Here is a 15239-nt window from a genome sequence, read left to right as displayed (position 1 = left end):
ATCGTAAATAAACTAACAACTTCAGAAAAACAACTCATTATTATCGACAGGTAACCCAATTTCTCTGAACACAGCCGTCTTTAGCTCAGAGGCAAGCAATTTGCCTTTGTTGTTTCACACCTAGACGTAATGAAGACTAAAAAATAACTACAGCTCAGACTTTTAAACCTACTCGCATGTACCATCGCTTCTTCTTTATACTCTCTTCTTCTTAATTATCTACTTTTATGGTAATGCGTTATTTTATTTTAATTTGATGAATCTTATCATAGAATAAAATACAAGCAATTAAAAAAAATACATCGATACATTAACTTAAACATCAAACATAAACAACAATAAGATATACTTGACAGAATAATAACCAATAACTGTTTTATCAAATGAACAAGAATAACTTTGATATATTTGACGTTTAGGTCGGTATTGAGGCATGAGATAAAGCGTTTGTCGTTGAGTTAAAAGCGCCATAATTGCGTAATAATATGTCTTCACAAAATTAGTTAATTAAAAACGCAAAGGGCAAATTAAAGCTGGTATTTGATTAGACAAAGTGCGATGAAGTTAAACGCGTACTTGTGTATGTTTTAGTACCATGGAAACATTTTATTTTAAATACTTTATTACTCACTTTGTGTAATTTATCTAGATGTTTAGTATATTTAACAAATACTATTAAACAGTCGATTAATTAAAAACTTTATTTGCAAAAAATGATATCAGTGAGTGTTCAAAATGACATTGAACTGTAAGATGTAGGCAAAATTTCGTGTATGATTTAATAAAGCTACATTTAGGGAGTGAGGAGAGGGAATAGTAAGAAGTGGGATTGTAACTCGTGATGAGGTGACGTTCGCGCGCCGGCCGCTGACGCCGCTCCTCGCCAATGATGGTGGAGACGCAACGCGTGCCGCCGCCTAGATGTGCGCGTGCGTCCGAGCCCCGTGGCAAGCCTGCCTCCGCCTCCGCACCGCCCTCGCTGGCTGGCAGCGGCACGCTCATGCACCTCCGCCGCCGCCGCCATAAGACTGTGCACTTCGGAGAAAATCTCCTCATGCAGGTGTGCGCCGACCGCGCGCATTTGGCGGCGCTCGGAGCCAGAGTACCAGATATTTCGTTCTGCCACAAATCGCACACGGGCGTTGCTAAAGGAGATGCTCGTTTTTGCTGCGTTGCACACCACTGCTGCTTAGCTGCTGGAGCTCTGGTAGCTCTTCAGTCTAATGGACGGCCTAAACCGCACAGAGAGCGCAGTGCAGATTCGCATTCAAGCGGCGGGGAAACCGCGGACAAAGGGGAAGGCGGTGGCGGTTCGGTTTCGAAGGATCCAAAACATAAAATGAAGCATCACCATCATCATCACCATCACCACCACCATAAAGTACACTCGTGTCCTTATCACGATGTCGCCCCTCCACCAGAAGATGAACCCGAGGAAAAGACAATAGTACCAAAAAAAACCGTTTCGCCTTATCTCTACATCCCTAGCAAATTAGAGCCAAACGTACAGCAATTATTCAGTTTTATAGAAAGTGTACTAAGTGCGTGGGCCGCTGAGGAAGGGCTTACAAGCACCGGCGAGTATTCCGAACCGGACGAGCGTATAGTTCGTCGACGTAAGCTAAATAAATATAAGAAACGTACGGATGTACTTAACATACGTCGTATCGTGTACGAAGTGTCCATGTTACACGGTGCAAAATTACTTGGAAACGTCAGATATCGTCACTACCACTGGAAAGGGACAGCTCAAACTTGCAACGAATCGTTCCTGAGAAAGGTGAGTTTATAAACTTAAAATCTACAAAATATCACTTATTCATATTATATATATAAATTATTATTTATTGTTTTTTTCTATTAAATTTACCCTGAAATTAAAAAAAAAACCCGGGCTCGCCTTTTTTATACGTTATCACGTCACAATCAGACAGAAATACATACTTAAAACTGATTTATAAAAGTAAAGTTTAAAAAAAAACTGTTAAAAACTAGTAGTGTGCAGCTCAGGATGATTTAGGCTAATGACCAAGGCTTCGTCTGCGTACAATTCATTATTTCCTATGAGTTTGAGAAGATCCTCAATGGTGCATATGCCCTTCTCCAGAATGAAAGCTACCGGAAAATTTTCTTAAGACCTGTTCAATAGTTTATACGTTACATACCTATAAACTGACGGAAAGACACACCTTGTCCTTTATATTAATATATTGCGGTTCAATACTATAACCGGAGTTACAAAGAATCCGTTTATTCCGCTGCCATCCTAGTTTGACCACATTAATGAAGACATCCGCATTATTTTCCGCATTTAAACTTCTCGACTGTTGTACGTGCATCACTTATTAACCCATTTATTTATAATTAGTAACCTCTTATGCAAATTTTGGTGTCCCTAACCTGAAATATTCTTCAATAGAATCCTATTTGCTAAATTTCTAGTCTGTAGATAGTGAAAAAAAAACAGTAAAAACTTTTATCGCCATTTTACCACCCTGAAATTATTTTCCAAAATAGTTTACACATTTATTTATTATTTAAAGCCAATAACATAAATGCCGATGTTCATGTATCTAATTTCAAAAACATAGGACTTGCATACAAACTTCCAATCCCCATTTCACCCTCTTGTTTCTCAAGAATAAGTCAGAGAAACAGTCAGTGACCTTTCGCTAAATATACATATAGATTAGAAGCTTAAGCAGGTTTTATTGTAAAACTTAGTTTTTATATCTGTTACGTAATGATTCGTAGTACCTACAATCACGATCACCAAATTATTAGCACAGCGATAACGTCATCGATAACGCAATTAGTTGCAAAATAATTACATTTAACGACGGATAGTCGAATTTATGGCCGGTAATAAGCAACGGATGTAATAATCCATAAAACCTGTTATCAGTCCTCTAGTGTTTTAATATTTTTGTTGTGATTTAAATATGGATTCAATAGGTTTACTTTTCAGAGCAATAAAATATGTGAGCTCAGCTTAGTATACAGGTCTTCAATAAAGAAGTTGTCATTAGCATAAATTCCTATATTTCTTCAAGATTTCATGCACTTCAAAGTTTTATTTATACACTTAGAAATTTTAATTAGACTAGGTATAAAAACATGATTCCCTTATAATACGCGGACACATTGTCTGATGTATGTAGGTTGTTTTTACAGCCCTCTTATGTACCTGTGAGGCTCTCAATTGGTTTCACAATAACCCCATACAATAGATAGCTCGAAGATAAAAGCCAGTAAAAAATAGCTAACATTTTGACCTTATTTTAGATTTCTCCGTGGGAGGCCGCAATTTCCTTTTTACTAATGAGGCCTTTTATTTCCTACTTTATAAAACTGCCTATAAATACTATTAATTTTATTCCATACCTCAAGCCGTACAGTGATATAAAATTACTGAAACATGAGGTTTAAATATACGGTGAATGCAGATATCTATGTGGCAGGGATTGATGAATTTCTCGATATCACTATAAGAAAAGATTGAAGCGTTATCATTTTCTGGTAACTTTTTCGTAAATGTCCAAGTGTCTTGTTAGAAATTTTGCATCTGAAAATAAATCAAATATGTAATTCCTGAGACTAGTAGCATTGGAGCTCTGGCGAAGCAAACATTATGTTAATTCTGTGAAGCTTATAGGTACTGTAGTCTGGTAGGGTTTTATCCTTCCCTCCAATTCTTGTGTGAATAATAATCTATTTAAATTTCCTGAGCCGTTCAACCTTGCTCCATTTGAAGTTTCCACGGCTTCCACGGCAGAGGAATAGGATGAATTGCAAAACAGAATATTCACTACTAAAGCTAGCTGCCCAAAGTTGACGATACATTAGCCACAAAACTATACGCAAACGATTCAGCAATGCGAAAGTTAGTTCCGAAACTGTGACTTCTACCTCCGAATAGGCGAGGTATAAATAGGTATTTCATTATGAAGTTTTAATATAATTTGTACTACAGTAGTCTGTGGTACGGCTAATAAATGCTTATTGTTGACTTATTTCGGCGAGATTTAAATTAAAATGTTAATAATATTGTTAAGGTACCTGATGCAGAAAATAAAATGTATTAAATATGCTCGGATTTCGGTGCTCCCTGTATGAGAACATAAGTTTAACGTTTTGAACATAATATATTAAGTGTTGAAAATATTTCCTGATATTATTGTGACAATGCACGGTGGCGTAAAGTGAACTGTGGTGGGTGTGAATAGCTATTAAATGAATTTTGAAATTGACAGCATTGTCTCCGTTATTCCAGTAATTTATATGCCCTCACCGGACTTGATTGCTCATTAGATTCAGTACAGTCTTCTAAGCCCAAAGCGGTTTTCATATTATCCCAGTAGCAATTTACCGCTGAATTGGAATGCTGGAATGAAATTCTATTGAAATCACGTGGACTCGCTTGAGCACCAATATGTTATATCTCGATTATTAGGTTCATAATAATAATAAAGGCACTTAGAAGTCTGATTACATCAAGATTTACGAACTAACTTTGTGCAAAAACGTGAGTTCGTCAAGTAGCACTAGTTATTCGCTGAAGTAAGCAAACGTGTAATAAATATTCCGTATAATATTCACTTTCTTTTTCCCTTTAGGAAACTACTACGGTATTGTATAAAAAGGTATTTGCATTAATTCAATTGTAAGCTTCAACTTTACTCTGTATTTTCGGTGTTAATCTACATTTAAGTTCCTACATTTTTGCTTGTTAGGACTTTACATTACTTTTACTTGGTAACTTATATTATGACTGAATGTTAGTCCTGAAGATAGAGTAATAATTATACGAAAAAAAATTACATTAAGCTTATTAAGAATGTTTTAACATTATTTACCTACCTGAGTATCGAAATGATTTAATTATAAATTAGACATCAGTATTTGCTTACCATTTTAATAGAGCCTCATTTTGATACAACTTTTATGGTTATATGATTTTTTTTTTCTATACTTATAATAAAACTGTAACTGGAAGATTTCTGTACATTTAATATATTTAAAAAATTTTGACCGGGGGGTCCTTTATAATTTATACTGCGTCCAAAACAGATTTTAATTTAATTTTGTCTGTCTGTCTGTCTGTCCGGGCATCAAGTGAAAACTACTGAACGGATTTAAATGAAATTTATATAGTGGTAGCTGATATTCCGGGTAAACATATAGGCTACTTTTTATCTTGATAATCAATAAGCTTTTCCCGGGAAATTTTACTTCATAGCTCCGTTCAATTTGAACCTATTTTAATAATTCTTTTATATTTGAAAGTGGATACTATCAAGCATGTATTGTGTAATTTTAATGAAGTTCTGATAAATATTGTCGAAGATAAAGGACATAACTTCACAAATAACAGCGAGTCGCAAGGCATATAGAATAACGATCGAATGCATGTGTACCATCCTACTAATATTATAAATGCAAAAGTTTGTGAGAATGGTTGTATGGATGGATGGATGGATGGATTGATGTTTGTTACGCTTTAAATCCACAACGAATGAACCGATTTGGCTAAAATTTGTCAGAGAAATACGATATGGTCTGCAGTAGCTCATAGGCTTCTTTTTATCCCGGAAAAGCAAACAGCTCCAACAGAATAGCATCGCTATTTTTTTCGTATTTTTATTTCAAATTCGTGGTTTGTTGGATACGCATAGTTTAGGACCTGAAAAGTGACAAAGGATTCTTTTCGGTCTGTATGTCTTAGCGAAAAACTGAAAACTACCGAGCGGATTTCCAAACGGTTTTCACTCTTGGTTTTTTAAAGATAAAAAATCCGATAATAACCGATTTGATGCAGACAAAGTTGCGCGGGTCAGCTAGTTTTTAAAATAAAACCTCTTTTTTATATAACTGAATGTTTATTTTATTATTATTAATTGGTGTAACGGCTAACATATTTTATCCTAAATATTGGATAGGCATAAACATAAACAACTATACAATGAAAAAAATCTTAATTTTCTCTTCTTTTCTTTCTATCTTCAACATAAAAATTAATTGATACATAATAATAGAAAATGTAAGAAATGCATTAAAAATAAAGCAAAATACACTAGATATAATGCTATAAATATCCTGAAAATTTAATTTATTTATAGACTAAACCATTCCCTGTCTAATTTTGGCACATAATTTAGTTACTGAATGTATGTCTTTTTGTTTTGAGAAGTAAGAGGACGCCCGTGACGCCGCCGTCGAGGGCCATTGAACGGAGTGCATGGTGCCGTGCCCCGCATGCGCTTTGTAGTAAAGCACTCCTAACTTTTTCATTTTCACATTTTTTACGGTATTTAATTACGCTAAATTAAAATTTGACATCACCATGTGAGAATTTGATAAATAAATGCGAAAGTTTAGTAATAATAATTTTTACTACAGGTCAATAAAAAAATGGTCATTTTCATAAACTTCATAGGCCTACATTGATAAATTATTCCGACCACTTAGCTGGTAACCAAATCTTATTAAAATTGCTTTTATTTCCATTGTCAATTTTTGCACTTAGTAATTTTCTTATACGAGATATTCTATGTAATACACGTAAAACCTGACTCACTTCAGACATGGTGGCATTTAAAATGTAGTAGTTTCTCAAGCTCAAACCTTATCCATATCTTTAATAACTCTACTCCATATATTGCCTGCTACTTTTACTATATCAGCGTTCCTACGTCTAAGCACACTGCCTGCCCAGATTTTTTGTTGATCGCCGAACGTCTGGATTCAACGGTAGATAACGTGCTTGGTGCCATCCTTGAAATTTTAGAGATTTCGTTTAAAACTTTTATCATTGATACTTTGATACTGCGGTATATCATGTAGGCTACATTTTATAGTAAGTATTGTAGATTGAATTTTACGAACAAAACGAAGTGTATGGAAGACCAAATAGGTCGAGTTCTACAAGCGGCACAAATCGTATCATCTATACATCTCCAGGCTCGGTTACCAACTTACCAACATACTCGGTTACCGCATAAGGCCCAGGCGCAAATTGAAATCACTGGACGGTAGTGAACGGCATAGTATTCATTAGAATGCTGAGGAATGCTGGGGCATGGCGAAGGATTACATGGAATACCAAAGGATACTGCGGAATGCTTTACAACCGTTCTTAAACCCATTCACTCACGTATTCGTGTACTCTTATTAGAATTTGAATGTTAGATGCCCTCACATAAATATCAAATCAATGATAGTTTAAAAATCCTTTCCCCTTGCCATCTTGCCAATAAGCTTAGGCTCGGAATATTCTTTTTGTCTAGATTTTTATGTATAAGATCAAACATGTGCAATATCAATAGCAGGTCAGATTTAGCGAACTATCAAACTGACATTGTTTTGTATCATACCCGTAGCTGCGGGGAAGTTCATATTTTGTTTTCATATCTAGCTACAACAAACAAGTAGGGTAACAATTTTCAGAGCTGGAAATGAGGGCGCGAGTTGCCGGCAAATTGCGTTACACTGTGGAATATAGCGAGAATACTTAAACGTATGGCTTTCCGTCTTTGTAATTTTTTTACCATTAAAACATATTTTTTTTGAGTACGTATTCACGTTGGTTGGTTGCAAATTGCTTTACCCTCGAACAAAATTAATTTGTATGCTATGACGTAAAGCTTGTGTTACTATTAAAATGTAATCATTGCGAGTGAAACACTCGTTGATCACGTGTTTCGTAAATGAAAGAAAAGTTTGTATGACTTCTGGGATCCATAATTAGACCTATTTCTTTTGTTTTATTTGCCAGTTTGTTTTTGAAGTTAGTTTGGTTATGGCCATAACAGTGAAGTTCTCAATTATATTTTTAAATAAGTGTGTAATTGAATTTGGCCGGTCTACATTTAGCTAGCATGGTTGACTTCAGCCTAACTTCTTATTCTGAGACTCCTCTTAGAATAAGAGGAGCTTTATTTCATGTTTAATACTGATCTCCCAAAAAACCAACATTATTTTGGATTATTAGTTTTATAGTAAACTTTAATAAATAATAGGCTTAATTGTAACTTCATTACATAACTTCCATACACATTACAGGTTAGCCAGCTATCATCTTAGCCTGCATCATTGCAGTAAAGGGTTATCTTATAGTGAATTAAAAAAAAAACACTACGGCTATGTTCACCGGTGTATAACAATATAGCAAAGATCATGGTTTGCAACAAAAATCCGTATTCATATAAATTTTCTAAGTTTAAATTTCTGTGATAATAATATGCAGAGGTTTACTGAAATGCTTTTAAATGTCTCGTGAACAAGCTTAAAGTAAAATCTGGTAAGATCTAAGCAAACTGTATAATTCTATTTCACCATCGGGCTAAGTTTTGCCAAGCTCTATGCATTTCTACGGACGTTAATTCAAAAGATGGTATAAAATGTCTCGGATTAGTATTTCCTCTTCTGCTTTGAAACTTTGCATTCTCAAAGAGAAAACCAGCGTAGCGTTTTATGTAATAAAATAATACTGTTTTAAATTCAAATAAAGAAAAATTATATCTTGGGTGACACCAACATCATCGATTCTATATTGACATCGGTCAACATCTATTATAAACTATTTCACGTCAATAATTTGTTGCGAGATACTATGATTTGCAGCACCGAATGATTTGATGGGAAATACCAAACTGATTTTCCATCGATTGACGTCTGATCGTTTGGACTTGATATTCAACTAGATCGATCATTGCCTTCTTATTGTTGTTTCCAAGATATAAATATTCGGAATTTGTCAAATTGATCGACAACCTAACAAGTGGTTGTTATCCTTCGATTGACGTTTATGGCAGGCCACAAGTATTTTAATTTCAGATACAATTAACACACCTTCGCTGTCGCTGCTGGCTTAGGCGACATCGAGCATATGTGTTAAAACACCCTGACAAAGAGATAATTTAGAAAAAAATAGACCTTTTTCAATATCATGTAACAATTTCTTTCACTTCTATTACATTAGATACACAATTTGATAAAATACTTCCTTCTCTTAGCTGAGCTATAAAATTACACCTTAGGATTCAGGTCTACATCATGGTGATTTAACCTGATTATTTTTCTTGCACGGCGGTAAGTTATAACCACTCTTGCGAGAGAGTTTGATATACTCTCAATGCCAGCTCTACATGTGGCACATTTATTATGATAGTGGTGATATCGTTATATGTCATGCAGAGTTGTTTTTCTATTCGTGGGACACGTATTCCCAGTATAACAATGAGCTCTCATAACCCAATAACAAAATATGCCTGTAAAATGTTAAAGTACATACATACCTGTATCTGTGCAGATATCGGACGATGATCGTATGTCGCTGACCACAGCGGTGTCTGATGAAGAGGATCCGGGCGAGAGCGCAATGAACTCGCCTTACAAGGGCAAGCAGACCGGGGCTGCGGCGGCCTCTTTCAACTGCACTGGGGCTGTAAGGAAAGCTGGGTAAGAAAACGAATCTTCATCACATTCAGACACAGCCTCTATACACACTATTTTAGTTTATTTTTCTACAAAAGGTGTATATATGAACATGATGTGTTTAGGGTAATATTCTTATTTATTGTATGCTCTAATGAAACTCTACTTTTACTTTTTGACCTGTAGTAAACATACACTGCACGTTCGTGGATTTTCGCATTAATTATTTCATTTAAAAAAATGGAAATAAGCAATTAAAAGCATCTTTAAAATCTTTTCAAATGCGGGGAAATCCCAATTCGTCTGTATATTTTTTTTTATTATTATTATAAAAACAAAATGTTTAGCATGATGAGATACAAAAAAGTTAAATATTATATTTTCATACCATATCGTACTAGAAAATACAATTTATTGCTTATTTAGCTTATTAAGCTCTATAAATAAGAAAACTTATTACTACTAAGTCTTAAGTTTAATAAAACTCCTTCACATTGTCATTTCTTAGAATAAATCTACAGAGATACAATATGTGATACAAAAGCGACGCTGATAGAATGTACATCAGAATATTTGCCCGCAATTCCGGTATAGATTTTTTGCAGACAACTAAAATGGAACATCGGATGAAAAGATGCAGGCTCTAAATCTAAATTCTATTCAAATAAAAGAAGAGATTTTACGTACAAGCTGCAAGCGTAATTGCATAGGTTCTTGGTGCTTTTACTAACAATAACTTCTTATTCTTATTAATTTACTTTATGCAATGAAGAGCACATTAAGCCATAATAGGTACTGAATTCTTATCATTAACGTGTGATAATAATTAAGTATTCGGTGAATTTCACCTATTCACTTACGTTCATTAAACATGGAGCATGCCTGTGCCTTACACTAATAGGTAAGGATAATAAAATTATCTTATCTAAAATTATACTTTTTCAAAAGTAATTTTTTTTTAACATTCAATTATGACTTACCAAAATTTATATGTCTTAGAAATGGTTAGCCGTTTATGTGAATTCATAACGATATTATATTGAGACAAATGTATCGAATTTGTAAGATGTTATTGGCCTGATTGCGTTCAGCCAGAATTTTTTCAAGTAGCTTCAGTAATGATTTTGACAACATAAAAAAAATCTTTAATTAAGCTTCAATAAACAAGTCCCATTGTAAATCAAATATCTGTAAAAAATAAAGTTTAACTCATTTTACAAAAGGAAATGATTACTTCTGTTTGAAATGATTGGTTGGTTTATTCGATTACTTTGAAGAAAATATTTCTCGTTCTTGTATTTTAAGGGCGAAAATCTCAGAAAAAAGCACTCCATATTGGAAATTAAATGTCCATTCAACCATACAGCGCTTTGTATATTCGCACTTCCACGAAAACAAAGGTGTTAAAAGCACCTGTCTTCCATAAGGCTTAAAATGATTGTGGAGGCAAGGAGGTTGGAAAAGGAAAATAAAGAAAAGATGCCGTAGAAAGTTGACGAGTTTCCTAGAGCCTACAGCGTCTTTTATATTCCTTAAGGCTACAATTCCTGTCCCATGAATCCCAAATGACCGGAGGGAAATCTTAGCCGTGACCTATTCAAAGACGCTGTAAAAAACGTAAGGCACAAATTAGAAGACAGGATGTGCCCTCTTCGATGACTTTTATACGTAAAGTCTGAATACTTTTGACTCAAGAGTTTGAGAAAGGAAATCCCTTTTTTAAATTGTGTACATAAAAATAACTTTAACCTTTGTATTATACTCACTTTATCATCATCATATTCTGTCCATAGCTATTACACTGATGGGCATAGAATTTCTCTGTCTTGGGAGACAGGTTCTAATGAGTGTTGGTGACCTTTAGCTATACACACAAATTACATATTTTATGTAAAACTAATTGCGACTCAGTGCTCTATGAAGCCCAGGTATGGGCAACACCAATTTCCTAAATCCGGGCTGCTACAAAAAATAACTCTAATATTAAGAGTAACCAATAATTGAACTCTGAACCTCGTGATTCATAGTCAAACATGCTAACCACGATATAACCAAAAAATCTACTACCTGTACACGTATTATTTACTGAGACTCAGACTGGTATATTTATTCGCTACATAAAATATAAATAAAATCCTTACGCCCATTATTTCACCCGCATGATTCGGGTCAAACTCTATCTCCGGTTGTAGTGAACCGATTTCGATCGAAATTGGAATAGCTACTGCTTACCTACTATTAAAGGGTTTACTATAAATGTTCTTGATAGTTTGTTTGAAAGCTTTGTTGCACACACACATTATTTACAGAGTAATATAGTTCTGTTGTCTTTAAATGCATTCTATGTAATAGGTACTCTAACTTACTAATATGTCCCTGGATAAAAAGGTTACTATTATACAGTTTTCACAAAATGTTAAGATAGCACTGTTAACCATATTTATCTCGAAATCAATCGATTACTCGTAGCCATAAAGAATATTGGAATTTGCATTAGTATTTTGTAATAAAATCATAACCTTAAACATATAGTGTTTATTTTAATTTGGCGTTTGACAACTTTCATATTGGAATTGCTTTGACGAGCTTCGATGCGAATTCAATCTTTCTATCTTCTTCTATCTATATATATATATAATGAAAATGGTCTTCGTTTGAGGCTCAATCACGCCTAAACCACTGATCGTATCGACATGAAACTACCACCATTCGATGCGAAATTTTTCCTAGATGGTTTATGGCTATCTATTTTTTGAATTCCAACATTCCTTCATTTTTTTATTGCTGTTTTACTTTTATGAACATTTATCCCGCTAATAAAAACAAAAGATAAGCATTTTCTCTTGATTCTTTTGTTTTCATGGATTTCAACAGAGTGTATTAAACGGATTATGGTTTTTTACATTCAGCTAAGAATCTACTCACGGTAGTGGAGAACGGCTGGACCAATTGGGCTTTTTTTTATCTTCAGAATTGTCAGGAGAAAGTTTTGTATGTAAGAAAATTTTAAAAAAGCCCGATAAAAAGTAAAAATTTCGATGATAATCGAAGAATTCCCATCTATATAGTCACTCACCACGAAATCTCGGGAACCACTTTTGCTATGTAGAGGTCAGCTATGAATAGATTTTAAGAAATTCATTCCCCAAAGGGGATTGCGGGGGCGTTAACAATGAACAATTCCCGTTTTTAAACTATAGCTCCTATAGATTTCAAATTTGGTAGGAATCTTCTGTAAGAGGTGTAGAAATAGGCTATGAACGAATTTTACGATAGCTCACCCCACAGGGGGTTGCGGGGGTGGGTATTAACAATTAATATTTTTAATTTTCCAGCTAAAGCTCCTACAAGCTCCAAATTTTGTAGGAATTTTCTATAAGTGATGTAAAAATGATTTATGAACAAATTTTACGATATCCCACCCCAAAGAAGATTGCGGGGGCGTTAACAATGAAAATTTTCAATTTCCAAGCGATAGCTCCTATAGACTCCAAATTTAGTGAGAGTATTCTATATGTAATATAAAAATGACCTTCGAGCGGATTTTACAATGAATCACCTCCAATAAGGTTCGCGGGGGTGGGTGTTAACAATAAAAAATTTCAATTTCGAAATATAGCTACTAAAAATTCTAAATATGGTAGGAATCTTTTATTATTCACATAAAGAACATCTCAAAATGGATTTCAATAAAGTCCACTTCCGACAGGAATTGCGGGGGTGGGTGTTAAAATCTAAAATTTTTATTTCTAACCTGTAACTTCTACAGACTCCAAATTTTGTGGGGATCTTCGTGTATGTAGGGATATTCGTGTATTTCCTTACAACAATCGTCTTTTTGGCAGCGGAGATAAAGTCATTGAGAGGTTTCAAAAACTTAACTTTACATGTAGCTATCCAATCAACGGACTAAGAATTTTACATTCATTTTACTTTTGCAGACTACATAACCGACGAATTCTTTTATTGCGGGATCGCGGAAATGTAACAGATTAAAATGAATGCATTTTCCAAGCACATGAGATGTGGAAAAGAAATTTAGTTACTTATTCCAATAGAATTCATAAAAAACATGCACAATTAATTTTCTATAAAAAATTGATGTCACGGAGAAAATTTTAGTTAACAGAAAATTCGTCGCACTTGAACCTAGACAGATTTCAACTTCACATATGAGACTTGCAATGACTTTAACTTAAACTTTCAATGCTCATTTCAAATTTTTTTCTTCATGTCAATGTCAATTATTATTAATTTTTGGAAGAAAGGCACGGAAATGTTATAATGATTGCACATTGAAAGTTACAATGAATATTAGTGAGAAAAATCACCTGGATGAAAGATACAGGCTAAATCAATGGAATTTGGAATTTGAGTAAGTCTAAACAATATCGATGCTTACACTTCTATCCGCGGGGCCTATTTATGTTCATACAAAAATAAAAAAAAGGAGAATAATAAAAATATGAAAAAAATAAATAAAAATGAAACATAAAATGTAAATTATTTCCTTTTTCAATTCGCCCAGCGAAGCGGGCTGGAAACGGCTAGTTATCTTATATAGCTACTAAAGATATAGGATACAAACACCACGACCCTCTTTAAGAATTGTTATATATTTTTACAATATTCGATATCTACCTACTAAAATGCTTTATCATCACGAAATTCAACCAAAATAAACGTCGATGTAATAAACTCTATTGTTATTTTAATTGAAATGGGCCGAGCTTTATTTTGGTGATAAATTAAATTTTGCTTGAATGCTGCAATGTTGATTAAAATACTACTGAATTTTTACCACAATAAATTTAAATACTTGCAAGTATAGTTATTTTTTATTATTTTTGCCATATAGCCTTAGCTACAGATAGTTACATATTAAATTAATGGCTTTACAGTATATATGGTCTTTTTAAATTGAGCTTTTATCCATTGACCTCTATAAACCTCTAATAGAGGTTTTATACTTAGAGATCAGTGATTTGTGTAATTTTTTGATTTAAAAAAAAGATGTTATGTTTTTATGTCGAAACGAGGGGTCCAAATTTTGTCATCGTTATTTGTCAAAATCAATAATATAGCCTAAAAGTTATTTGTTGAAATCACAGAATTGATAAATCGCAATTTAATATTTTAGCAAGTTAACCAAGATCAATCGACGTGCCTAAATGCAACCAAAATAAAAATTATGGCTAAAAATAAACCTAATTCAAAAAGTTTTCGAAAGTACGATTATAGAGTGTCAAAAAATTTTAAGGCCACCCCGACACCAGCAAATGTTATCATTTGGGCTTTGGAAAAGCTAGGAGGTCGAAAAAGTGGCGTTCAAAAAACAAAAATTCTTTCTATAATAAGAAATAACTTGATCATTCCGTGCAACAAAGAGATCGTGGACAACAAAATTAACACCGCATTTAAGTTTGCAGAGTATTTCGGAATACTGGAAAACAGTAATAGCCTCTATGTTCTAAAAAATCGCCTATCGTTATGCGGAAGTTCCAGCCAAGATTCAAGATTTTAATATAACAAATATCTACTTTATATTTCATTTAAAAACAGTCGTGACATGCTAACTTCTACTACTAACTACTAATGTCTGAAACATTTATCTTTCTTTGTTATCAAATGCTTTCTACGTTTGTAATTGTTATGTTTGAAACTGATTTGGATAACATTTAGTAGACATAGTGTTCGTTATAGTATAAAAATGTTATTACATATTGAACTATTAAAAATTTTTCAAAGATCGACAGTGTAGTCTATTCAGATTTATCGCACCAGTGTGTGTATGCAAAAAAGTT

The 15239-nt window shown here is 33.8% G+C and overlaps 1 protein-coding gene across 5 annotated transcripts in view; it reads left to right on the top strand.

Moving 5' to 3' along the window:
• The window catches only part of LOC120625704, a 163947-nt gene that overhangs the window by 107915 nt on the left and 40793 nt on the right, over window positions 1-15239 (top strand). For 4 of the 5 annotated variants that reach the window (XM_039892848.1, XM_039892847.1, XM_039892845.1 and 1 more), the window contains exon 22: window positions 9311-9459. In XM_039892848.1, the coding sequence (XP_039748782.1) occupies window positions 9311-9459 (149 nt within the window). Of the gene's footprint in view, window positions 1-830; window positions 1781-9310; window positions 9460-15239 lie in introns of those variants that run through there. The other variant, XM_039892846.1, reaches the window with a different exon arrangement.

The sequence above is a fragment of the Pararge aegeria genome, chromosome 8 (assembly GCF_905163445.1).
Source record: "Pararge aegeria chromosome 8, ilParAegt1.1, whole genome shotgun sequence".
Taxonomy (NCBI): domain Eukaryota; kingdom Metazoa; phylum Arthropoda; class Insecta; order Lepidoptera; family Nymphalidae; genus Pararge; species Pararge aegeria.
Note: the sequence above shows the minus strand (reverse complement) of the source record. Positions and strands in the feature narration are given on the sequence as shown.